The sequence below is a fragment of the Pelophylax lessonae genome (genome assembly GCF_965119305.1).
Source record: "Pelophylax lessonae genome assembly, chromosome: 2".
Lineage (NCBI taxonomy): Eukaryota > Metazoa > Chordata > Amphibia > Anura > Ranidae > Pelophylax > Pelophylax lessonae.
In genome coordinates, this window is record NC_138769.1 from 265,798,903 (window position 1) to 265,825,683 (window position 26,781).

The 26,781-nt window shown below is 45.1% G+C and overlaps 1 protein-coding gene across 2 annotated transcripts in view; it reads left to right on the forward strand.

Moving 5' to 3' along the window:
• The window catches only part of RBBP5 (RB binding protein 5, histone lysine methyltransferase complex subunit), a 142,862-nt gene that overhangs the window by 31,184 nt on the left and 84,897 nt on the right, over positions 1 to 26,781 (forward strand). For both annotated transcript variants that reach the window (XM_082247170.1, XM_082247171.1), the window contains exons 7-9: positions 12,872 to 12,991; positions 21,106 to 21,259; positions 23,260 to 23,331. In XM_082247170.1, the coding sequence (XP_082103296.1) occupies positions 12,872 to 12,991; positions 21,106 to 21,259; positions 23,260 to 23,331 (346 nt within the window). The remainder of the gene's footprint in view (positions 1 to 12,871; positions 12,992 to 21,105; positions 21,260 to 23,259; positions 23,332 to 26,781) is intronic.

The window sequence follows — 26,781 nt, forward strand, 5'->3', positions numbered from 1 at the left end:
GGAGAATGTGGATATGATACAAGAGATGGTTAGAGTCTGTGGACATGATATAGGAATGGTCAGAGGCTGCGGACATGGTACAGAAGATGGTCAGAGGCTGCCGCCATGGTACAGGAGAGGGTCTGAGGCTGCTGCCATGGTCAGTGGTGTATTTTGGTTTTGAGCTGCCCTAGGCAAGATTAAAATTGGGCGCCCCCCTCCTATGTAAATTTGCCACACCCCTTCCTGTTTAACGGATGTGACTCCCTCCAAAATTGAAGGACTAGAAGTCCCAGCAAGAACCCCTGAGATTTCACGAGGAGGGGGGGGGGAGAGAGAGAGGGGGGTGGGTAAGGGAGGGTGAAGGAGGATGAGAGAGGGAGAAGGTGGTGGAGGGGGGGGGAGAGATGGAGAGAGAGAGAGGGTGATGGGAGAGAGAGAGAGAGAGGGTGATGGGAGAGAGAGAGAGAGAGGGTGATGGGAGATAGAGAGAGAGAGAGGGTGATGGGAGATAGAGAGAGAGGGTGTTGGAAGAGAGAGAGGGTGTTGTAAGAGAGAGAGGGTGTTGGAAGAGAGAGGTGTTGGGAGTGAGAGAGAGAGGGGGTGTTGGGAGAGAGAGAGGGGGATGAGAGGGGGGATGAGAGCGAGAGAGAGAGGAAGGGATGAGAGAGAGAGAGGAAAAGGGGGTGGGAGATGGTGTGACGTCACTGATTGCTAGACGCCAGGCGGCTTTATCAACCAGTGGCTAATGGAGTCTCAGATGGAGTCGGGAGTGGCTATTTTGCTGCCCCCCTGCAAAGTGCCGCCCTAGGCCTGGGCCTTGTTGGCCTAGGCCAAAATACAGCACTGGCCATGGTACAGGAGATGGTTTGAGGCTGCAGCCATGGTACAGGAGATGGTTAGAGGATGCAGACATGGTACAAGATATGGTTAGAGGCCACGGACAACCATATTTTTTACGGGCGCGACTACCCATAAGGGACATTATATGGCAGCCTGAAAATGGGCTAAAATTTATGGGCTGCCCATAAATTTAACAGGCAGTTGGCTGCCCCACACAGTAGTGTACTCCTCTGCCTCCTTCCTTCACCCCCCCCCCCCTACATCAGTGTCCTCCTCTGCCTCCCTTCACCCCCCTCACAGTACAGTAGTGTCCTCCTCCTTCTCCCTTTATCCCCATACATCAGTGTCCTCCTCTGTCCTCCTTTATAGTACCTCTCCACATCAGTGTCCTCCTCCCCCAGTAGTGTCTTTCTCTGCCCACTTCACCCCCCACAGTAGTGTCCTCCTCTGCCCACCTCACCCCCCCACAGTAATGTCCTCCTCTGCTCACTTCACCCCCCCACAGTAATGTCCTCCTCTGCTCACTTCACCCCCCACAGTAATGCCCACTTCACCCCCCTTTATATTACCCTGAAAATTGGCGAGAGTGTATGAGCTTTCCTGAGCCCAGAGCGGCACATGCGCAGTTGCGCTGTCCGCCTGCAGGCTAGCAATTTTTTTTACAGGCTGCCCGAAAATGGGCTGAAATTTACAGGCTTCCTGGAAATTAACTGGCAGTTGGCAACACTGTGTTGGCACACATAACCTCTGAAGGAGACCCAACTTTCTGACACTGTTCTCTACATTGCACCCCAGAAATCTGTGGTAGTTTTCAGATTTCATAATGCCATGCACACGGTCAAGACATTCAGTTCCTGAAGCAGCAAAGCAACCCCAAAACATCAGTGAGCTTCCCCCATGTTTGACTGTATTCTTTTCTTTAAAGGCCTCATTTCTTTTTATGAAAACTGTAGAATGATGTGATGGGCTTTAGGCCCTTTCACACTTGTGTGACTTGTCATCCGATTTGGGACTGCAAAATCGCATGATAAGTCGTTCTCCATTATTTCCAATGAGCCCCATTCATATCTATGCGACTTGAAGTCGCACCGACTTTAAAGTAGTCCCTGCACTACTTTTGGCATGATTTTGATGCGTTTTGTGTAAAGGACATTATAAGCCCAGTCAAACTCGCATCAAAATCGCTGCAAAAAGTCGCATCAAAATCGCGGTAAAATCGCACGACTTTGAAGTCGCACAAGTGTGAAAGGGGCCTTACCAGAAAGCTGTAACTTTGTTTTGTCTGCCTACCGCACATTCTCCCAAATTTGATTCAGGCTTCCTCGGGTACGTTTTGGTAAACTCTTCAATCCATTTCTCTCTTTCGTCCATGTCCAAGGAGATAAGCTACAGTACCACGGGCTTTAAACTTCTTCACAATGATGCGCACTATGGACACAGGAACATTAAGATGGACTTGTAATCTTGAGATTGTCAATGCTTTTCAACAATTTTTGCTCTCAAATCCTCAGACAATTCTTTGCTGTTCTTTCTCTTCTCCTTGCTCCTTGTGGCACACAAAAACAGAAAAGGTTGAGTAAATTTTCCACACTGGGTGCCAGTGTGATTTCTATATTGTCAGCACCTGTTGATACAGGTGAGTTTAATTACAAATTACAGGAGCATCACAAACTTGGAATGCAATTGTTTCTTACAAATTTGAGAAGGTTCCAATAATTTTGTGCAGTCCATTTTTGGGGTTTGCATGGAATGTGTTGGACTTGGTTTTTGTTTCTCCACTTTTATTTTATTTTTTTTATCTTTGAGTTTTTTTTTTTTTTTTAATTAAACATTGCGATATGTAGATAGTACAGACAATTGCACCGAAGTCATTGCAAACATAGATTACAAAAATACAAATGTAACAATAATAAGGCAGTAATAAATATCTACCAATATATGTGCAAGCTTCTTTGTGTATCGTAAGAATAAGATGCAAATTCTGTAACTAAAAACTCTCTACGGGATTCAAGGTCCAAACTCATGGAAACTAAACTCTTGCTGTGCAGTCTTTGTAGTTCAACCACCGGTGCCATTTTTTCCAGAAGGAGCTATGTTTGCCATTTTTGATGGCGAACAACAGCTCAAATTGGGTATGAGTGTTCAGTAGTCAGGTTAAGAGTGAACGATCAGAGGGAGGGTTTTGCTTCCATACCGATGTGATCGTCTTTCTGGCTGCTATGAAGCCATGCACAAGAAAAGGGGTTTGAGTAGGGTCCCAAGATTCATGGTGTAAGGAGTAAAGCTGTCACAGGGTTGCATTCTATGTTAATTGTGGAAACCAAAGACAAGAAAGAGAAGACCTATTGCCAGAATGTGAGTGCTATTGGGCAATCCCACCATATATGCAGAAGGGTTCTGCGTTTATGTCACTTTCTGCGTCAGGGCTTCCCTCCACATCGGTGACTTAAGTGGTGGGAAAGATGCTTGGAGTGGCGCTGTACAATTAATCAAGACAATTTGGGGAAACTTGGGTTCTAGCGATCATAGGATGATCACATTTAGCGTAAATAACAATATAACAAGGCAAGAGGGGAACCTAAGAACCCTAAACATCAGAACAGCAAACTTCCACAAACTGTGCTCAATGATAGAGAAAATAAACTGGGACCAAACCCTAGGAACACTGACCACAAAGGAAAAATGGCAATGCTTTAGGAACATATTAAACAATAGCATCGCACAGTGAATTCCTATGGGAAATAAATTTAGAAGAGCCAAAGGCAAACCTGGCTGGCTTAACCGTAATGTAAAAAAACGTATTAGTGGAAAAAAAAAAGGCCTTCGAGAAATATAAATCGGAGGGCACATTATCGGCTTTCCAGCAATACAAGGAATCTATTAAGAAATGTAAATACGAAATCAAAATGTCTAAAATCAACTTCGAGAGACAAATAGCAGAGGAAAGTAAAAAGAACCCTAAAAAATTCTTTAAATATATCAACAGAAAAAAAATGAGGTCAGAGCATGTTAAACACATAATTAACGATGATGGAAGGATGGTTACAGAGGACACTGAAAAGGCAACCATGCTTATTGCTTTCTTCTCCTCAGTCTTTACACAGGAAAAGGACGGGTACACTGACCATGACTGTATGGTTAGCAGTACTTCACAGGACATGCTGCTATGGCTAACAGAGGGTGAAGTCAGGGAAAGGCTGGAGAAAATTAACACAAGTAAATCACCAGGCCCGGATGGCGTACATCCGAGAGTACTCAAAGAGCTCAGTAAGGTTATATCTAGACCACTGTTCCTGATCTTTGCAGATAGTATTTTGACAGGAAATGTACCAGGTGGCTGGAGGAAAGCTAACGTGATACCAATATTCAAAAAAGGGCAGAGGCATATCCTGGGAAATTATAGGCCGGTCAGCCTGACGTCAATAGTATGTAAACTTCTGGAGGGGATAAGGGACTATATCCAAGAGTTTGCTAAAGTGAATAAAATCATCAGTAGTAATCAGCACGGGTTTACAAAAGGGTGTTCTTGTCAAACCAATCTGTTAACATTCTACGAGGAGGTGAGCTGTGAGCTAGATAGGGGGAGACCTGTGGATGTGGTGTACCTGGATTTTGCTAAGGCGTTTTAAACAGTTTCCTGCAAACGCTTAATTTTATAAAATAGGGTCTGCAGCTATCGACCATAAATAAGGTTTGCTCTTGGATACAAAACTGGCTAAAGGGGCGTGTCCAAAGGGTGGTAATTAATAATGCGTACTCAGACTGGTCTGGGGTGGTAAGTGGGGTCCCCCAAGGCTCAGTCCTGGGACCAATTTTGTTCAATTTATTCATAAATAGCATTGAGGACGGGATCAGTAGCTCAATATCCCTTTTTACAGATGACACAAAATTACACATAACTTCACATAGTGAGGCAGAAATCTTACAGAATGACCTGAACAAAATAACAGAGTGGGCAACTACATGGCACATGAGGTTTAATGTTGAGAAGTGTAAGGTATTGCACTTGGGGACTAAAAACATAAATGCCCAATACACTTTGGGGGGAGAAACCCCTGGGGGAATCAAAAATGGAGAAAGATCTGAGAGTCTTAGTGGAAGATAGACTTGGTGATAGACTTGGTGATAGCATGCAATGTCAAGCTGTAGCTGCCAAAGCCGACAGAATATTAGCTTGCATAAGGAAGGGGATGTATTCCAGAGATAAATCTATAATCCTACCACTTTATAAATCACTGGTCCGACCACATCTGAAGTATTCTGTCCAGTTCTGGACGCCAGTCCTCAGAAGGGATGTGTCCAGAGGAGAGCAACCAAACTGATTAGGGGATTGGAGGATCTTAATTATGAAGAGTGCTTACAAGCGCTTGATTTATTCTCTCTAGAAAGGAGACACCTGAGAGGGGACATGATAGCGATATACAAGTACCTCAACGGTGATCTCAGCATTGAAAAAAAACTGTTCAGGCGCAACGAATGCATGAGGACACGTGGCCATACGATGCAATTAGAGGAGAAGAGATTTAACCTTAGGTTTTTTACAATAAGGGCTAAAAGATTGTGGAATTCTCTACCACAAGTGGTAGTAACTGCGGGGAGTATGGCTATTTTTAAAAGACTCTTGGACGTACATCTCAAGGATCATAACATTCAGGGGTATGTGAGATAATTGCGTCCACACACATTTACACAGGTTGAACTGGATGGACTATAGTCTTTCAACCTCAACTACTATGTAACTATATGTAACTATGTAACAATGATGCAATAAACATTCAGTCATAAAGCAAGAAGACTTGAATGGTATCAGATATTATATTGTATAATTGATTGCATTTTATATTGGGAGTACCGAAGGAGTATTCCCGAATATAGAGGCAGAAGTAATGGTAGAACATAGCACAACAGTTAACTGTATATTGGTCGAACAGAAACTGAAATCAAATAGAAACTGCAAAGGGAGAAACAAAAAAGCAGAAAAACAAATGTATAACCTATTGCAACACCTGCAGGTGTAGGGGTACGGATACGATAGGAAACCCAGTGTTAAGGGATCTATGGTAGAGTATGTGTGCACCCCAGTGACCGTTGAAGTGGTTGGCGGCACCTGAGTTAACTAGTATGGAAGCTCACTTAGTCAGCTTCAGGTGTTCCCCACTGTGGACCATCCCCCTGATTACGCGCTGAGGTGGATTAGAGCGCGATGGTTTATTGTTGTCTCTGGGTGATATTCCCTATTGGGTTGGAAGCTTTTTGGCATCCTCTGGAGATTTTAGGATGTAAGTGTGCCCTTGGTTACGGTCAGCTTGGTGGGAAAACCCCACTGATAGGTGATCTTGCGATCTTGTAACTGAGTAGTGACATGAGAGAACTGCTTGCGGTTTTGCATAGTAGCTGCTGAGAGGTCAGCAAATATTTGGAACTTGGGGGAAGGGCTCTGGGAGTTTCCCCATCTTTCTAGCTGCTGCGAAGGCCCTGTCTTTGATGTGAAAGAAATGAATGCTTGCAATCACATCTCTAGGGATAGGGTCGGGCAGATTAGCATGTTTTGGCAGTCTACGGGCCCTATCGATAATAAAATCATTAGGGTTTTCCATAAGTAGTAGCACTTTGAGAAGTTGCTGTAGATATAGGATCAGTTCTGGGTTTGTGACAGATTCTGAAATACCCTAGAACTTAAGGTTGTTGCGGCGAGACCTATCTTCAAATTCGGCAGTTTTTGATTTTAGCCACATGATGTCAGTGTGGTGCTCTTTGAACCCATCTGCCAGGTTGTTATAGGCCTCTGCATGTTCTCCCATTTTTCTCTACTGTTTCAACTTTTTCCTCCAAGTGTTCAATGTGCAATTGTAAATTAACTAGATTCTTACCTAGCTCTGCTTTTAGGTCACTTTTTAGAGATAGTTACAGCTCTTTAATTGTGGATTCTGAGGCAGGCAGGTCTGTGGCAGGGATTGAGGCGAAGGATTGTTGATCTATTTGTGATAAATGTATTCCAATGTCTTCCTCATTAGCCATTTGTTTCCTACTCACTGGGCCCTTGGACAGTGGAGAAGCAGCAGGGGAGATTGCTGGTCTCGTTTGTCTGCCTTTGTCCTCCGAAGTCATGGCTTGAGCAGGGACAGCAGCATGCTGTACAGTGGCGTCACTAGGGTTGGTGTCACCTGGTGCCGTAAAACATGGTGTCATCCCCCCATATTCGTGCCGGGCAGCAGCTCAGCATTGGGAGTTTTTTGTAGCAGGTTGCGACGGTCAATAAGGCCTAGAGGATGGCAGGTTAGGCACTTCCTAATGGCTCAGTTCCTGGGAGCAGTAACGGATAATGGCTGACAGGCCATCCTGCCAGACCCAGCAAAAATGCAGCAGTGATCTCTCTGGTTAGACGTTCGCTCCCTCTGGGTTGACCAGGCTGACTTTGGTCAGTAGTGTAGCCCGTCTGTACTCTGGCAATGAGTCTTTCTCTCTCTGGTGGTGCTGGGCAGCAGCATGGCCCTCTCTCTGGTGGTGCTGGGCAGTGTGGCTCTCTCTGACTTCCCCCCCCCCCCCCCCCCCAGCACAGTCCTCTCTTTATGGTGTAGCACTCACTCCCTCAGCTTTTTCCCAGGTTCCCAGTCCTCAATCTCTCCCCCAGCAGAGTGCATGCTGGGGGCTGTGGTCTGCTCCCTGTGGACTACAAATCTGGCCGCCAATCTTCCGGGACTACATGTCCCATGATGCCCCCCTAGTCTCTTCTGATTGGCCCTTCGCATTGGCCAATGGGAAGGGAAAAAGACTGGGCAGTAAGCTGGGCGGCAATCAGATGAGAGCCGCTCTCTCTTCTCCTGCACTGCTGACAGGAGAAAAGAGGGGGGGAAGATAAACTGACAGCCCGCAGCTCGCTACCTGTTCTCTGGTGGACTGAGCGAGGAAAAGAGCCTGCTGTCACCGCTTAATCATACCTCCCAACTTTTGAACTTCAGAATGAGGGACACTGGAGGAGTGAAAAGATCTGCGGCATGCTAGGTCGCAGTAAATTGTGGGAGGAGCTTAAGGGATATGTTTAAACAAAACCCAGGCTTCCTTGTACTTATAAAATAGGCTTTGATTGTTTTGTCTGAGCCTACCTTAAAGAATAATTTCAATAAAATAGTCAGGGACTGCATAGCAACCAGCAACTGTTGAGACAATGAAGACTTTGGTGAGAAGTATATAATGTACAGTATTGTGTATATAGTGCGTGAGTGTGTAAAGCAGAGCACAGGGGTTGGGGAGTGCTGCAGCCAGTGACGGGTTTAGGATACATAGTGCAGGCTGCAGGGGTCCAGGGTGCGTAATGCAATGGGTTCAAGATTTAGATGAATGTAATGCACAGAGGGCTGTAGCCAGTGCCAGGTTTAGGAGTACATGATACACACAGAGAGCATGGTCCAGGAGTACATAATGCACAGAACGCAGGGCCCAGGAGTGTGTAATGTATAAAAAAAAATCAGGAGTACAAAACAAAAAGGGTGCAGGAGACAGGGGTGTGTAACTCGGTGTAGGGGTAAGGAAAGGGCAAAATTCCTCCCACATACAAGAGATGGTCAGAGACTACAGACATGATAAAGGAGATGGTCAGAGACTACAGACATGATAAAGGAGATGGTCAGAGACTACAGACATGATACAAGAGATGGTCAGAGACTACAGACATGATACAAGAGATGGTCAGAGACTGCAGACATGATACAAGAGATGGTCAGAGACTGCAGACATGATACAAGAGATGGTCAGAGACTGCGGACATGATACAAGAGACTTTTAGAAACTGCAGACATTATATAGGAGATGGTCAGAGACTGCAGACATAGTACAGGAGATGGTCAGAGACTGCAGACATAGTACAGGAGATGGTCAGAGACTGCAGACATAGTACAGGAGATGGTCAGAGACTGCAGACATAGTACAGGAGATGGTCAGACACTGCAGACCTAGTACAGGAGATGGTCAGACACTGCAGACCTAGTACAGGAGATGGTCAGACACTGCAGACCTAGTACAGGAGATGGTCAGAGACTTTGGACATAGTGCAGGGGTTGAAAAAAGTCTGGTGCGCTAAATTGTTACCATCATAAACAAGTGTTATGTGATACCAAAATTTGACCTTATTAAACAATTGTGATAATTACAAAAAATAAAATACAGAGTGAATAAATATTCCTTGAAAGAATATTACTTAAACCAAAATTATGCAATTGTCACACAGAATAAAAAGTCCAAATGTGAAAAGTGACGACAATCGTGATACAAATAGGATGTGAAGGTTTTCCACCACCTCACAGATTTGCTTCTTACCAGAATTGGGTTGGTAAAGGGCAGATAGCAGAAAAATCGGTCCAAATGCCACTTACCTCTCTGCACATGGACATGATTAAGATATGACGGTCAACTTCCAACTACCTACACTTCTCATTGTCTCCTATGTATCAGATCTCCGTCTACCGCTGGTATTTGACATTTCCAGGTGATTCAAATACCGACTTCCCCACCAGGCGAAGTGGCTCCTCCCACTGATCCTACATCAAGAAGTAAAAGGACCTCGGATTGAGCTATATGCCAGGAGCGCCAGGAGTCCCTCTTTTACATATGACCTCCAGAGAGTCTGCATAATAACCAATAGCCTGAAATAATTGGGATCTGGTAAGCAGCCCTTTTATATATAGGTGTGGGTCTCAGCACAGCACTCCCTCTTGGTTTCATCACAGAGGTTCCCCTTTGGACCGATTTTTCTGCTATCTGCCCTTTACCAACCATATTCTGGTAAGAAGCAAATCTGTGAGGTGGTGGGAAACCTTCACATCCCATTTTGTATCACGATTGTCGTCACTTCTGAATACCAGTTCACCACTATTTCACGTTCGAACATTCAGCACCTGTGGATTTTAATTGGACTTTATTTTGGGATTTATTGCACTTTTCACATTTGGACTTTTTATTCTGTGTGACAATTGCATAATTTTGTTTTTAAGTAATATTCTTTCAAGGAATATTTATTCACTCTGTATTTTATTTTTTGTAATCATCATCACAATTGTTTAATAAGGTCAAGTTTTGGTATCACATAACACTTGTTCATGATGGTAACAATTTAGCGCACCAGACTTTTTTCATCACTATTTATTCCTATTGGATCTTTGGTTGCAGCTCACATACATTTATCAGCGCACTTTTTCACATACATTATAGTACAGAGGTTGTTGGAGACTGGGAGCATGCTTCTGTAGTATACAAGAGACTCGAGACATAGTACATGGCATATTACAGCAGCACTCTCCTAAAACATAAAATACTGTTGAAGTTCAATTTTCTTGAAGTTAAAAAGAACATGAACGATCCCTTCCAATGATAATGTGCCAGCAGTGCAAGGGTTACCTGCAATTTACCTTGTCCTAGCTTCTTCTACCGTGTTTCCCCGAAAGTAAGACCTACCCTGAAAGTAAGACCTAGTGTTATTTTTGGGGAGGGCTGCAATATAAGCCCTACCCTGAAAATAAGCCCTAGTTTAGTGTAAGAAAAATCCTAGGATGCACTTTATTAGTGTTTTAAATAATGTCCAATGTGTGTTTTTGTAATATAATACTGTGAAATACCTTCCCTGCATCGCTGCTCCGCTCTCAGCTGATTCTGTCTTTCTCCTCTCATACCGGTAGCTGTCAGAGGGGTATCTCAGCCCCTCCCCTCTGCAGTTTACACAGAAGCGCCGTTATTCGATTAGAATTGTGGGAAATACCTTTGATACATCGGCCCTTCCGTGACCCCCAGCTGTCAGCGGGGGAGAAGAGGGCGGCAGATCAGCTGAGCACGGAGCGGCGATGTAGAAGGTATTTCACACTATTGTAATCTAATCTACCCTGCGCTTCTGTGTAAACTGCAGAGGGCAGGGGCTGAGATCCCCCTCTGACAGGAGAGGATGAGAGACAGTATGAGAGACGGTATGAGAGACAGGAGAGAGTGGAAGACACAGCAGTGATGTAATGAAGGTATTTTACACTATTGTATTATAAAAACACACACTGGACATATATAAAACACTAATAAAGTGCATCCTAGGATTTTATATACACTACGGTAAACTAGGCTCACACTGGATTCTTGGCACACAGGGAGGGAAGAGAGGGACAGGACAGAACATTATAAGACCTACCCCAAAAATAAGCCCTACTGTGTCTTTTGGTGCCAAAATTAATATAAGACCCAGGCTTATTTTCGGGGAAACACGGTATCCTGACAGAGAATGCCATTCAGCAGCCTGGTGTGCCTCCTCCCCCCTCCTCCTCCTCTGTGTACAGGAAGTAAAATACATCACAGCTTAAGGAGGAGGGGCGACTTCAGTGTACTCCGTCCGTACATACAGTGAGAAGTGAAGGCTGGAGGCAGCTGGGGAGACATCCCAGGCCGGTGTCACCCAGTGCAGACCGCACCCACCTTTTGACGCCACTGGTGCTATATGCCAGAGGCTCTCCGAGGCTGGTACTGTGAGGAGGGGGCGGTCTCCATCTCACTCTCTTCTCTCTCTCTGCTGAGGCTGCCATGCCGCTGTGAGCCGCCGCAGCTGTGTATGACCCTAGACACGGCAGGCGGACAAGCTCACAGACATCTCAGTGTTATTCTGGGGCTTTTCAGTTTGGTCCGATGGATCCAGAAGAGTGGCGCTACTATGTTGTTGCTCATCCCCGCTGGAGCTCCTGTATCAAGCGGCCAGGCTCCGCTCCCTGTTTCTCCACTTTTTTGTATCATACCAATACAAACAAAAGGTATAAACATGAGAATGCCTAAACATTTGTAATTGTAACAATTTTGTGGGTGAAGTTGTGCATTATCCAACTGAAATACACGGGTGCCAATATTTTTGGCCACGACTGTATGTCTAAATTTTTTTTATATTTTATTGAGATTTTCTATGCGTTTTAATATAAATTATCTTTGAGAACCACTATGCTAGAAAAAGTGTTGCGTGTTGTTTCTGTAGTAAAACTTAATCATTTAATACACCCAGTCACAATGTTGAGGTACTATGATTGCACTTATATTTTGACATGTATTAGTACTGAGCATGTATATCAGACATACAGTCAAATTAATGGTTCCTAAGAGCAGCTGATGATCTTGGAGCATCTCAAACTGATCTCAATTACAAGCAGAATGAACCTGAAAGCAAACTGCCTTTGCCCATTGACATAAGCCCAAAGCTGCCATCCTAATACTGTGTGTGGCTGGGATAGTCTGGATCTTTTGCGTCGGCATAAAATGTACACCAGAGACATAGTTAAACTAGAAACTTTAAAATGCATATATAGAACATGTCAACTTTTTAGGACTTAATTGTATCACCCAGGCATAAATTCATGCTGGATGGATCGAATTTAGAATGGTTCAGCAGGGACCATATAATTTCCAATCCATGTGTGGCTGCTGCCAATTGACAGAATTTTAGTCTTATTATTCTAGACTTTAAAGAAGACAGAATGTATTCATAGCGTGAATTGTGCTGTTTTTAAAGCAGTTGCCATCAAATCACTCTACTCAATATGAAGCTCGACATTCTCTTAAAACCTATGAAAACCTGGTAAAAAATTTACTGATGTACAAAATGTACCATCTGTGTGCATTATTGATATCTTGGTATCGCATACTGCCTATATTCAGTTAATATTTGCTATATTACATAAATCAAGTTTTTTGCTCTGTAATTTCTTCATAGTTTGAGAATCTGTGTTTTTATATATTTCTCTGTAGCTGAAAAAACAAGGGTTTTGCATTTTGTATTAAATATTTTACTAAAGGATTAAGCAACTTTTTCCACTCTACTATTTGCTCATCAGCAGAACTGTTTGGGAAAAAATGGAAGCAGAGAGGATATCAGGGTGAGAAGTCATATTTTCCTCTGTGCCCTGCTTTTTCCGTTGGCCGGGTGAACACCTGTGGCTGCTTGTACTGTTTAAGATTTAACAGTGACGTTTGAAAGTTCACAGTTTTGCTGAAGTTTCTCTACTAATAAGTTCAGTAATAATTGTTTATCTTTTTTGTGTAGCTGTTTCTTGATAAATACAGCAGACCGAATCATTCGAGTGTATGATGGACGGGAAATACTTACCTGTGGAAGAGATGGGGAGCCAGAGCCTATGCAAAAACTTCAAGATTTAGTGAACAGGTACAGATTTATCTGAGAAAGTAACAAAGTTCTTTTATCAACCCCTATAAGACTAGCCTTTAGGCTTTAAAACATAATCCACATTTTCCAGACTGTTTGATGTCTCTTTGTAACTTTTCTTTTTTCTGTTTATTAGTTCCTAATAATGTTTTTTAGGCCTTGTGCACACTGGATGTTTAGCCTTGAAGCATGAGACTCCGATGTATGTGATAGCAATAAAGTTAAATAAAGAAATCATAATAAACTAGTAATACAAATTAAAAGCACTTCTGTACACACCCCAGTGCAAACTCGCAGCATAGGGCATGCACGTGTATGTAGAGATAAATTGAACCACACATTCGAGGTATCGCCTTGAGTGTGAGCAATGACTGGTACAGTCAACTCTAAACAGATAACGCAGATAAAGTGCCTATGGAGAATTTTTGGTTGTAAAGGCACAAGGTTTTTCACTTTCATGCATTCTGTGAAAGAAGGTAAAAAAAACCTTCTGTGTGCAGCGGAACCCCCCCAACACTTGCCTGGGTCCCCTCAATCCAGCAATGTCCATGAGAGCCTTGCCATTGGCTCCTGCTGCTGTCAATCACAGTTAGTGAACCATTCAGGAGATGGAGGGGATGGGGCCAAGCCACAGCTCCATGTGTTAATGGACACACAGCTGCGGGTTGAGTGCGCGCCTGCTTGAGTCCCCCCTGAGAAAGCATGCTGTGAGGCGCCCAACAGGAGGGGGGAGCCAGGAGCGCCGGCGTGGGACCCAAGAAGAGGAAGATTCGGGCTGCTCTTTGCAAAACCAATGCACAGAGCAGGTAAGTATAACATGATTTATTACAAAAAAAAAACAAGGCTTAAATATCACTTTATGGCTTTAACCAGCTCATGCCCATCTTTTATATTTTACTAAAAGCACTTGCATTTTAGTGTATTCTCCCTGAAACTATGTGTTTCATAAATAGATGTACAAATATTGTGCATTATAAAAAATTTCAACCAACACTATTTTACTCTACAGGATCTCTGCTTTCAGAAAATATATAATTCTTTGGGGATTTCAAGTAATTTCTGACAAAAAAATGCACAAAATTTAAAAATTGTCCTGGTAGATAAGTGGTTAAAGTGGAGCTTGTTTTCTTTCCTTTAAAGTGTTTGTTACCCCCATCACTTAATACTCCTGATATGTGTCTGCTGTACCATGTACTTATATGAGAAAGTATCCTATTCTCTTTGTATTGCTTCCTTTGTGTGAAATCCCTGGTGTTCCTGTCAGTTTCTTTGCTTTCCAATTAAAAACTGACCACACTAGGCAGGAGAGCACAACCTGATCAGTTCTCTAGCTATGCTGGGAACTCTGGTACTCTCCTTCAAAAATTAGACTTGGCCTAACAGGCCCCTGCTGCACAACCATACCCTGGGAAGCTCAGAGTGGTGCTGCTTTTCCTCCCCCAGCTCTTATGCAGCTTAAAACAGAGGGAATGTGATCACTTATAAAAAAAAAGGTATTTTCTCTGTCGCTCATTGATAGACGTAGTCCTCCTTGATTAATATCAACTCGGGTTATACTGCCCTCTACAGGAGTAGGACTAGACAGGAAAGAAAACGTTCTGGCCACACCCTAGGGGCAGTCCCAGAGGGTATATCCTCTCACTTCCTGATACAGCAAATCAGTTTTTTTTTCTGTCTAGTTAGGAGTAAGGACCTAGATTCCTTGCTAGGATCTTCGGTCCTGGCAGGATTTTTTTAGAAATACTTTTTTAGACAGCTTTTTTTCTCCAGTGTTCCTGTGAGATCTTCAAGCAAGTACGCTGAAACTGGGCGACGGGCTGGATGTTGAGATCCAGTGGTCACCCCAGTTCAGCCTACGAGCGCGTGCAGGCCATAGCTCCGCGCTGGGTCGGCCGCGACATAGTCCCACTGGACGGGGACTGACCCTGCGAGTTAAACGTCTCGCCTGGACGCCAATGACCAACAGAGTCACGGCGTCCGTATTGGTCGACAGCCCCCCCACCCCGGTGGAGAGGGGTTCTGTCAGGAGTTGGCGCCCGCCTGGTTCCGGTATGGTGAGTAGAATGTTCCCCCTCTCCCCCTGTCGGGTTTGTTGGTGGACGCGGGCCCTTCTCTGGGATGGTCGGACACTCAGTTTCTGGGTCTCCCCTCTATCCTATAACAGGTCACAGATCCCCCAATTTGAGTGTGATTTTTGTGAATAGAAACCAGGAGTCTTGGTTTGGGAGCTGACTATCTAAAGTCACTATATGACTGTAAGGGTGACTGAAGTCAGTGGCAGACTACTAAAAGGCATTACTATTGAGGTATAGAGGTATCCTACCTGTCTAGTGTGTACACAGGCCGATGCCTATGCCTGAGTTACTGCAGCCACAGATTGCCATCCCTCCAGAAAGCCGTTCACTTCAACAGGCCGCACAGCCTCCCGCAGGCCGAGGACACCTCCCGCAGGCCGAGGCACTTCCGCAGGCCGCACAGGCCGAATGCACACATCCCACAGGCCGCTGTTAACTTGCAAGCCGCCCCTATCCTACACAGGCCGCCGCCATTTTCCTGCAGATCGCACGAGGCCGCCATATTGGCATAGCCTCGTGTCTCCAGCATGGGGGCGGCCATGTTTGAGGTGACCAAACACCTCGTGGAGTAATTGGGAGGCGCCGGAAGGCGTGTAAAGGGGCGGAGCCGCCTCCTTGGCCCAGGGAAAGCAAGCCAAAGACTTCCTGATCCCCTCAGGGTGGCCGCAGGACCCTCCAGTACCCCACTTGTGATGATGCATTATCAGCAGTTTTGGAGTCTTTGGTATCCCGGGTGGAGGTAGCCTGTCAGGGACGGGGGTCAAGAAGAGCGACCCCCGCCTACCCCTATGTCATCTGATACCTCCGATACGGATTCTGAGCTGGTCATTGCAGTCCCTTTTCTGGGGTTGTTGTCTCAGGTACGGTCTCCTCAGACAGTAAGGAGGACGCTTCTGCCTCCGCCATAGCACAAGAAGCGTTGGTGGAAGCACTAGTTGTGTCTGTCCGGGAAACCTTAAATCTTGAGGTTACACCGGCAGAGGTAGCTGAGACTCATATTCCTTTTTTAGTACTAACAAGCCTACCAAAATGGTAAAGTGTTTCCCTTGCCCAAATAGGGTCGTCCGTAAATGAGCCCTGCTATTTCCAAATGCATGGCTGGGCGCTATCATTTTGAGGAATCCCTCATTACAAAGATGGACGGTACCACCAATAGTGGACTCACCGATTTCCAGACTAAATAAAGCCACTGTTATCCCGTTGGATTGACAGAATGGGCCCCACCCATCTCTAGGGTGGGGGGATGTCTTCACCAGTTTCCGGATCCAGGGCTTTCCAGAATCCCGGATAAGGGGGTTCGCAAGGTCATATGGTCGGGATACAAGATCGAGTTTTGATCACTTCCACCGGTGCGATTCTTCCCTTCCAATAGTCGACATCCCCGGGTCGCTTAAAAGCTTTGTGGGGGACAGCTTGATACAACAAGCAGTGGTAGTTCCCATTCCTTGGAGGAGTTCTAGTCGAACTTGTTCACAATGCCCAGGAAAAAGGGCTAGGTGCGTCCAATTCTGGTCTTGGAAGAGATGGAGTCCATCCATACAGTGGTGGCCTCCCTGCATCAGGGGGATTTCCTGGCGTCCATAGACATTTAGGATGCCTATCCTTATATCCCCATCTTCGCAGGACATCAGCGTTTTCGTTGCTTTTCCCAAAGATCATCCCTGGTTCCCACCAGGAGACTGAACTATCTGGGCCTAATTTTGAATACATCCTTGGCAAGAGTGTTTTTCCATGCGGAGAAACTCCAGAAGATTCAGTCATGATTCGGATATTACTGTCCGTCAACTGGCTGGGATTGATGGTCGCCTCCTTAGAGGCAATACCGTTTGCCCAGTCTCATACCCGAATTCTCCAAAGAGGAGATTCTTCTCATATGGAATCGGAATCCCGATTCCCTGGACAATCGGATCCGATTGAGTGAGCGGACCAGGGAGGCTCTCGTCTGGTGGCTTCGGTCTCCGATGCTCAGCCAGGGGAAGTCATTTCTTCTGATAAATTCCAGGTTACCGATAAATGTGTTGGAACTGAGAGCGATCAGACTTTGTCTGATTTACTGGACCGAGCAGCTCCAGGGCAGCCCGGTTTGGATCCAATCGGACTATGCCACGGTCATGACTTAGGTCGATCACCAAGGGGCACCAAGAGTGCCCTGGCGGCCATAGAAGTGGCCAACATTCTTATTGGGGGAACAGTCCGCAATATTTATCACGGGGGTGGACAGGCAGATTATTTCAGCCGTCAGATTCATCCAGAGGTATTTCACCAGCTGTCCCTTCATTGGGGCACCCCGGATATGGATCTGTTGGTAGGTTGGCTCAACAGGGCTCGCACCCGCGATCCTCTAGCGGACGCAGCAGACGCGCTGAACGGACTGTAAAGGCAGTATCAGCTACTATATGTCTTCCCCCCTCTCAAATTGCTGCTGAGATTTCTCCGCAGGATACAGGTGGAGGAAACTCCAGTTATCCTGGAAATTCCGAGCTGGCCTCGTCAAGCCGGGTACGCCAACTTGGACAGGCTAGTCGCGGACGCTCCTTGGAGACTTCCTCTCAGGAAGGATCTGCGGTCTCAAGGACCGATCTTCCATCGTGCTTTACAGTCGCTGGTTTTAATGGCCTGGCTATTGAGACCCAGGTACTGAAGGACAGAGGGTTGTCAGCTTCAGTTATTCCTACTCGAATTAAAGCAAGGAAAGCGACTTCCAGCAAAGTCTATTATCGCACATGGAAGACTTATATCGCGTGGTGTGAATCTTTGGAATTTCCCCCACGTACCTATTCGGTGACCCGAATCTTGGCTTTTCTGCAAAAGGGGGTTGAGCAGAAACTATTCTTGAGCACTATCAAGGGTCAGGTTTCAGCATTAGCAATCTTCTTTCAGAAGCCTTGGGCTACTCATTCCTTGGTGTCCAGGGGGTGCGGCACTCGGCTCCGCCAGTGCGCGCGCCCTTACCGCCCTGGGATCTTAATTTGGTGTTTGTCGGTTCTTCAGAAACCTCCCTTTGAAAATATCAGGGAGATTCCCTTGCTTACATTATCCCAGAAGGTGGCCTTCTTGGTGGCTATCACTTCTGCACGCAGGGTGTCAGAACTGGCTGCATTATCATGCCATTCGCCATATCTATTGGTTCATAGGGATAAGGTAGTTCTTCATCCGAAGCCATCCTTTCTTCCTAAGGTGGTTTCAGATTTTCATCTGAATGAAGATATTGTGCTACCTTCCTTGTGTCCTAAGCCCAATCATCCTCAGGAATATGTGTTGCATTCCTTGGATGTGGTTCGGGCAATCAGGGTATACCTGAAGACTACGGAATCGTTCCGTAAGACGGATTCACTTTTTGTGATCACGGATGGCCCCAGAAAGGGGTTGCCTGCATCTGCCGCGACTATCTCCAAATGGATTAGACAGACGGTGGTACAGGCTTATTCTATTAAGGGTCGGAATCCTCCGTTCCCTGTTAAGGCGCACTCCACTCGAGCGCTCAGTACTTCCTGGGCCTACCGCCATCAGGCGTCAGTGGTCCAGGTGTGCAAGGCGGCTACCTGGTCGTCGGTTCATACCTTTACAAAATTTTATAATGTTGATGTGATGGCATCGGCGGATGCCTCATTTGGCCGCAAGGTTTTGCAGGCCGCAATTTGAGGAGACCGGTGGTGTACCTCGAGGGTTTTTTCAGTTGGAATTTCAGTTGAGTCTCATCGTGTGATTGATGAGCCTTTACAACTTCTAGTTGGCACCGGTTGGGCCTTCTAGATTGGATTTTGATTTCCATTTTCCCACCCCTCATTTGTGGCACTGCTTTGGGACGTCCCGAGTTGATATTAATCAAGGAGGACTACGTCTGTCAATGAGCGACAGAGAAAAATGGATTTTTGTAAAATCTTACCGTAAAATCCTTTTCTCTTAAGCTCATTGACAGACGTAGTACCCGCCCCTCTGTTTTTGAGTTGGGTTGGGTTAAATTCTCTAAACACTGCTTTGTGACATAACTGATTTGCTGTATCAGGAAGTGAGAGGATATACCCTCTGGGACTGCCCCTAGGGTCTGGCCAGAACGTTTTCTTTCCTGTCTAGTCCTACTCCTGTAGAGGGCAGTATAACCCGAGTTGATATTAATCAAGGAGGACTACGTCTGTCAATGAGCTTAAGAGAAAAGGATTTTACGGTAAGATTTTACAAAAATCCATTTTTATAATGTGTTTTTTAAATCTATAAAAAAAGGTTTTGCCTTTTTTAATTTCCATTTTAAACTGAATGGGTTGTTTTACAAAATGATTGTTTAAATTACTTTAAACAGGCCAAGCTGCCCTGCAAAAGTTACACAGGTTAATACATGACCGCTGTCTGTAATTTAAGAACTGACACTTCCTGTGAAGAAACGAAATATCCACCAGTTTCTGGATCCCTCAGTCTAGTGCTTTTCTGCTAATGAATTCGATCAGAAAAAAGTAAGCCTAGAAATTAACAACGAGCTCATCATGTAGTCTTTCATCACATTAGCACTCCCACATTAGTAACACAGAGGAAATAATGAGGCATGGATTGTGACCTGGAACAAGAAATTGCCTTTCTATGTACCGAATAGGGACAGGATAGGTGGGTTAATGCATAAACATGGGGAAATTAATCGGCCCTGTTACTTGAAACTGCAGCCCCAACATGTGAGCTCATCATTACAAGGTAAGGTTAGATGAAGACGATGGGGAATATAACTACGCTAATCAAACAAAATATATAGCAAATAACTATTAGCAGCGCAAATTCCTCCAATAAATAAATCCCAGTGTAAAACATTGGGATAAAAAAATGATACCATAGATAGTGCTCAATGGCAAAATATACACATAAATACATTATAATTTATAATAAATTAGGAATAAAAAAGTGAAAATTAATTTCAAAGAAATATGATTAATAGAAAAAGTGCAAGTACAGACCAGGTGTATGCAAAAAAGTGCATGTAAATTTCAATGGGGTGAATACGCTTCTTAAAAGTGCAAAGTGCTATCTGCTAGAACCAGTAGAGATGGTGACACCCTCCGTGTGTTACAAGGTTAGAGAGAATTCAAACTCACCAGATGTTGTTGATCTCTTTTACCATATGGCAAAAGAACATCAAATGGCTCTTAGGAGATCCCCGTGATCTCTGGTCCACCAGCCCATACGTGCCTAAGGAGGGTTTTCCTATATGCGGATCTTAGGGAACACAAGAGACGGACTCATGGTGTAATATCCATAAAATCTTCGATTTGATAGTTGCAGTAATAGAACAGTAAAAAAATCCCTCTGTTTCCAAGCCCAGGGTCTCTCATGTGGGTTACCCACACACTATCCAGGGAGCCGCTCCGGAAGTTCCTAGTGGGGCCATGCGTTCCAGGCTGTACTCGGACGTCATTGGAAGCTTCCAATGGTGTCACCATCTCTACTGGTTCTAGCAGATAGCACTTTGCACTTTTAAGAAGAGTATTCACCCCGTTGGAATTTAATGGAATTATTACTTATTGAGGTTGAACTCCTCTTTTGGACATTACATGCACTTTTTTACATACACCTGGACTGTATTTGCACTTTTTCTATTAATCATATTTCTTTGGAATTTTCACTTTTTTCTTCCTAATTTATTATAATGTATATATTGGGCTTGAGCACTTTATCTATGGTATGATTTTTTTATCACAATATTTTACACTGGGATTGATTTATTTATTTGAGGAATTTGCACTGCTTATAGTTATTTGCTATATATTTTGTTTGGTTGTTCATCCCTAGGGGTTGTAGTAGCGGCAGTCCTATTTTTAAAATAGATTACATCCAATTTTTTCACAGCATATTTTGTTTGGTGTTGTAAAGCGGGTGTCCATCACAAATTTCCAAAAAAGTTCTAATTACAATCATATAATTGAATTTTTGTGGTAGTTCTCCTTTTTAGGTTCATATTTACAATGACTGGACCTTTGCTTTGACTTTATTTAGTTTGCTTTTAAACCGTAGCAGCTATCAGCAAAAATAGGTAAAACTTAATTTTGTCTTCTTTCACAGAACTCCTTGGAAGAAGTGCTGCTTCTCTGGAGATGGAGAGTATATCGTAGCAGGCTCTGCCCGGCAACATGCTCTCTATATTTGGGAAAAGAGCATTGGAAATCTGGTGAAAATCCTGCATGGAACCCGTGGTGAACTACTGCTAGATGTTGCTGTATGTTGTACAACTATATGGGTTTTCTAAAGTGACACTATTGTACAAAACACCTTAACCTATATTTACAGACAGGTCCATAAATATTGGGACATCAACACAATTCTAATCTATTTGGCTCTATAATGGATTTGAAATGAAACAAACAAGATGTGCTTTAATTGCAGATTTTCAGCTTTAATTTGAGGGTATTTACATCCAAATCAGGTGAATGGTGTAGGAATTACAACAGTTTGTATATGTGCCTCCCACTTTTTAAGGGACCAAAAGTAATGGGACAATTGGCTGCTCAGGTGATCCATGGCCAGATGTGTGCTATTCCCTCATTATCCCATTTACAAGGAGCAGATAAAAGGTCCAGAGTTCATTTCATGTGTGCTATTTGCATTTGGAATCTGTTGCTGTCCACTCTCAATATGAGATCCAAAGAGCTGTCACTATCAGTGAAGCAGGCCATCATTAGGCTGAAAAAAACAAAACGCACCCATCAGAGAGTAAAATAAAAATATTTAGTAAAACAGAAAAATATTAGAGGTCGCCAAATCAACTGGAACATCCTTAAAAAAAAAAAAAAAAAAGAACGCACCGGTGAGCTCAGCAACACCAAAAAACCCAGAAGACCACGGAAAACAACTGTGGTGGATGACTGAAGGATTCTTTCCCTGGTGAATAAAACACCCTTCACAATAGTTGGCCAGATCAAGAACACTCTCTCCAGAAGGTAGGTGTATGTGTGTTAAAGTCAACAATCAAGAGAAGACTTCACCAGAGTGAATACAGATGGTTCACCACAAGATGTAAACCATTGGTGAGCCCCAAAAACAGGAAGGCCAGATTAGAGTTTGTCAAACAACATCTAAAAAAGCCTTCACAGTTCTGGAACAACATCCTATGGACAGATGAGACCAAGATCAACTTGTACCAGAGTGATGGGAAGAGAAGAGTATCAGTGAAGCATGGTGGTGGTAGTGTGATGGCATGGGCATGTATGGCTGCCAATGGATCTGGTTCTCTTGTATTTATTGATGATGTGACTGCTGACAAAAGCAGCAGGATGAATTCTGAAGTGTTTTGGGCAATATTATCTGCTCACATTCAGCCAAATGCTTCAGAACTCATTGGACGGCGCTTCACAGTGCAGATGGGACAATGACCCGAAGCATACTGCGAAAGCAACCAAAGAGTTTTTTAAGTTAAAGAAGTGGAATGTTATGCAATGGCCAAGTCAATCACCTGACCTGAATCCGATTGAGCATGCATTTCACTTGCTGAAGACAAAACTGAAAGGAAAATGCCCCAAGAACAAGCAGGAACTGACACAGTTGGAGTAGAGGCCTGGCAGAGCATCACCAGGGATGAAACCCAGCATCTGGTGATGTCTATGCGTTCCAGAATTCAGACTGTAATTGACTGCAAAGGATTTGCAGCCAAGTATTAAAAAGTGAACGTTTGATTTATGATTGTTAATCTGTCCCATTACTCTTGGTCCCCTAAAAAGTGGGAGGCACATATACAAACTGTTGTAATTCCTACACCGTTCACCTGATTTGGTTGTAAATACCCTCAAATTAAGGCTGAAAGTCTGCAGTTAAAGCACAGAGGTTGGAGTGGGGCAAGAATAGAGAGAATATTTGAGCAGTGTTCAACAGTAAGAAGATCGTATATTTAAACTATTCTAGTTATTTTGCGAGTGTGATGTTTAGGATAGGTTCGGCCATCTTTCGAAGGGTAATTAATTTGCAACTGCACACATTGGGAGCATACATTTTAATGAAAGGTTCAAGTATAGGTATTGTGCAGGAAAGAGGGGAAGGCACTGTATGTGTTGTCTTCTCAGTTTTTGGGAGGTGATGAGGTAGGGTATACAGTTTGTTAATGCTAATTGGTTATGTGGTTGTGCATAGGCATAAGCTTTTGACCTTTGCAAACAACGCATCATTCTATATTGCATCTAGCTGCTCCTATTCCTATTTCTAAACTTTTTTTTTTTCTTTTTTAAGTGGCATCCCGTTCGACCAATAATCGCATCTATTTCCAGTGGAGTGGTTTCTATATGGGCTCAAAATCAAGTAGTAAGTGCCGTTTGTGAATATCAAATTTTCTTTTTTAATTGACCTTTACAAAAGGTATTATATAGGGTTAATTGCCCATAATCCTGTTGTTGTGCAAGTTTGCTTTTGTGCAGGAAGTAGCTATTTACTAAGTGATATTAAAGGCTTCCTTTTTTTTTTTTCTTAAATAACATACCTGTCATACACATCTGCTCTGTGCAGTGATTTTTCATAAAGCAGCCCCGATCCTCCTCTTCCCAGGTGCCTCACTGGCGCTCCTGGCCCTCTCTCCTGCCACGTGCCCCCCAGAGCAAGCGACTTATAATGGGAACACCCTAGGAGGATAATTCCTGAGCCAAATCTCGGCGAGTCCATTCACACACTTACAGCCTCGGTCTTGCCCTTCCCCTCTCCTCCTTGGCTCACTGGCCAATGGCTTCCACCGCTGTCTCAGCCAATGAGGAGGGAGAGTCCCCAGAGAGCTGAGGCTCTCATGCACATCGCTGGATCGAGATGGGGCTCAGGTAAGTATTATGGGGGACTGCTACAAACAAAAGTTTCTCTTTCGTTCATTGATGGACACAGCTCCTTATCTTCTTCATCATTGGATTATACTTCCCCTTTAATGAGTAGGACACTAGGCAAGAAGAAAACTTGACTATGCCTTTGTGCAGTCCTTGGGGGGTATTCTCCCACTCTCAGCTATAGTCACTTAGTTTTTTTCTGCCTAGTCAGGAGTAGGGGCTTAGTTCCTTGCTGGGATCGCTGGTCCTGGCAATTTATTTTCCTTTTACATGGACTTTTTTTTTTCCTATCTTTTGTTATTTTGTTTCCCGTGAGAAGCTACAATCAACTGCCGGACTGGGCAACTGACTGGAGAATCTAGATCCAGAGGGTCCCCCCAGTCTGGCCAGTGAGCGTGCGCAGGCCTTAGCTCCGCGCTAGGTCGGCCGCGACATAGCCCCACTGGATGGGGGCTGGCCTGCGAGTTAAACTTTTCGTGAGGGCTCATACGACCTGGTTTCGTCCTGAGTCGAGGCGTTCCTCCGGGACGACCGCCACCCACGTTCTGATGGAGTGGTTGGCTGTCAGGAGCAGTGCCCACCCTGTTCCTGGTATGATAAGTAGCTGCCCCCCCCCCTCTACCCCTGGAGGGTTTTGGGATGGAAGTGGGCCCCTGCCCCATTTTCTCTGTGGTCCTCTTCGGACTTGTTGGGAGCCCCTCCTCATCTCCTAGTGCTGACTTCTGGATCTTTCTCTTCCTGATCGCTGCATGGTGTGTAGTTCAATTGGTGCTGTGAGTGCCTGATCGGTGGTGGTGAGCTTTTGTGGGGTTCTCTCTCCCTCTCTCTGCTATAGCAGTAAAAGTGCTCTGTGCTGGGCCCTGTAGTGCCTCCAGCTTTTCTTGTGTGGGTCCCCCTTTTCCCTAATAGTCGATGACGCACATTTCCCCACCTTATCCCCGCTGAGGCTGCGGGGCCCTCCGAGTCCCAACAATCACTGACTGCACTGACGGCGGGCCTGGAGTCCTTAGTGTCCAAGGTGGATTTGGTCATGGGAAAACGGGCTAGCAAAAAGCGCCTCCCGCTTTTGCAGAGCTGGCAGACCAGTTGGTCCAGGGGCTACAGTTTGTCTGTGATGCCTCTTTAGTTGCGGCTCCCCTGCTTTCTAGGCTGTCTGTCTCAGCAGTGGTCCCTTGGTGTATTTTGCTAAAATGCTGGTTGGCGGACCAGACTTCTAAGAAAGCCTTAACTGATCTCCCATTTCTGGGGGATCACCTGTTTTGGAGCTTCCTTGGATGACATTAAGGGCCTCACGGGGGAAGAGTACTCTTATCCAGCAGGCTTCCAAGGGTAAGGAGCCCCGTCGTAGATGGGGGCCATTCTTTTCAGCTCATAAGAGGACTTTTCGTCCCTCAGGGGATCAAAGCCCTTCAGGGCCTCCACCGGAGGTTTTAAGAGGACTTGGGCTGGCAAGCCATGTGCGGGTTCCTCCAGACCTGCGGACAAGGCTCCCTCTGTATGAAGGGGTGTCCTCGCCTGTCTCTGGGGTAGGGGGGAATGTCTTCACTGGTTTCCAGATCCGTGGACCCCCCTGGTACAGGACAAGTGGGTCCAATAAGTCATTAGGTCCGGTTACAAGATCGAGTTTCGGTCTTATCCTCCAGAAAGGTTTTTTCCTTCCAACCTGCGCTTGTCCCCAGATCTCTTTGGGGCAGTACAAGACTTGTTACTTCAAGGGGTGATTGTCCCTGTTCAGACTTCGAAATGTTTTCAAGGGTTTTATTCAAACCGGTTTACAGTTCCGAGGAAGGAAGGCAAGGTACGTCCAATTCTGGACCTCAAGGCGCTAAATTGCTTTGTGCGGGTACGGAGTTCTGAATAGAGTCCTTTCGCACGATAGTGGGGTCCCTAAGTCAGGGAGATTTTCTCGCTTCTATTGACATCAAGGATGCCTACCTTCGCATTCCAATATGTGCCGGTCACCAGCGCTTCCTCCGTTTTGCTGTGGGCAAGGGGCATTATCAGTTCGTGGCATTACCCTTTGGTCTCGCCTCCACTCCTCGGGTCTTTAAAAAAGTGTTGACTCTGGTGTTGGCACTGTTGCGTTAGCTGGGGATCGCGGTACTGGGTTATCTGGATGGTCTTCTTCTGCAAGCGGAGTCTCCGACTGCTCTGATGGGGAACTTGGAGATTACCCTGCGAACTCTGATTACCCTGTAAACACTGAGGGAGTTTGGTTGGATTCTGAACCTTCAGAAGTCTGCTCTGGTTCCGTCCACACGTCTGGACTATCTGAGTCTGACTCTGGACTCAGCCAAACTCCAGGGGGCAATTCGGGTTTTGTTGTCCAGCAGATGGTCTTCCCTCCGGGCTTGCATGCGGGCGCTTTGCCTGATGGTGTCTACCTTCGAGTCGATTCCGTTTGCACAGTTCCACACGAGATCTCTGCAAAAAGTGATCCTGGTGAAATGAGACAAGAATCCTCAGTCTCTAGACAATCTGATCGTGTTGAACTGGGGTATGAGAGGGTCCCCCATTTGGTGGCTTCGTTCTCCGGCACTTGGACAGGGAAAATCCTTTCTCCCCCTGTACTGGGCGGTTTTCACCATGGATGCCAGCCTGTACGAGTGGGGAGGAGTTCTTGGCACAGATTTTGCTTCCAGAGTCCAGACAGCTGATTAATGTACTGGAATTCCGAGCGATCAGACCTTGTCTGGATCATTGGATGCTAAGTCTTTAGGGGTGTCCGTTCCGCATTTAATCGGACAATGCCACGGCTGTAGCCTATGTCAATCACCAAGGGGGCACAAAAAGTGCCCTGGCAGCTCTGGAAGTAGCCGGAATTCTAAGGTGGGCAGAACGATTCGTTCCAGCCCTCTCCGCCGTACACATTCCAGGGGTGGAACATTGGCAAGCGAATTACCTTAGTCAACAGGCGTTGGACCAGGAGGAATGGTCACTTCATCCA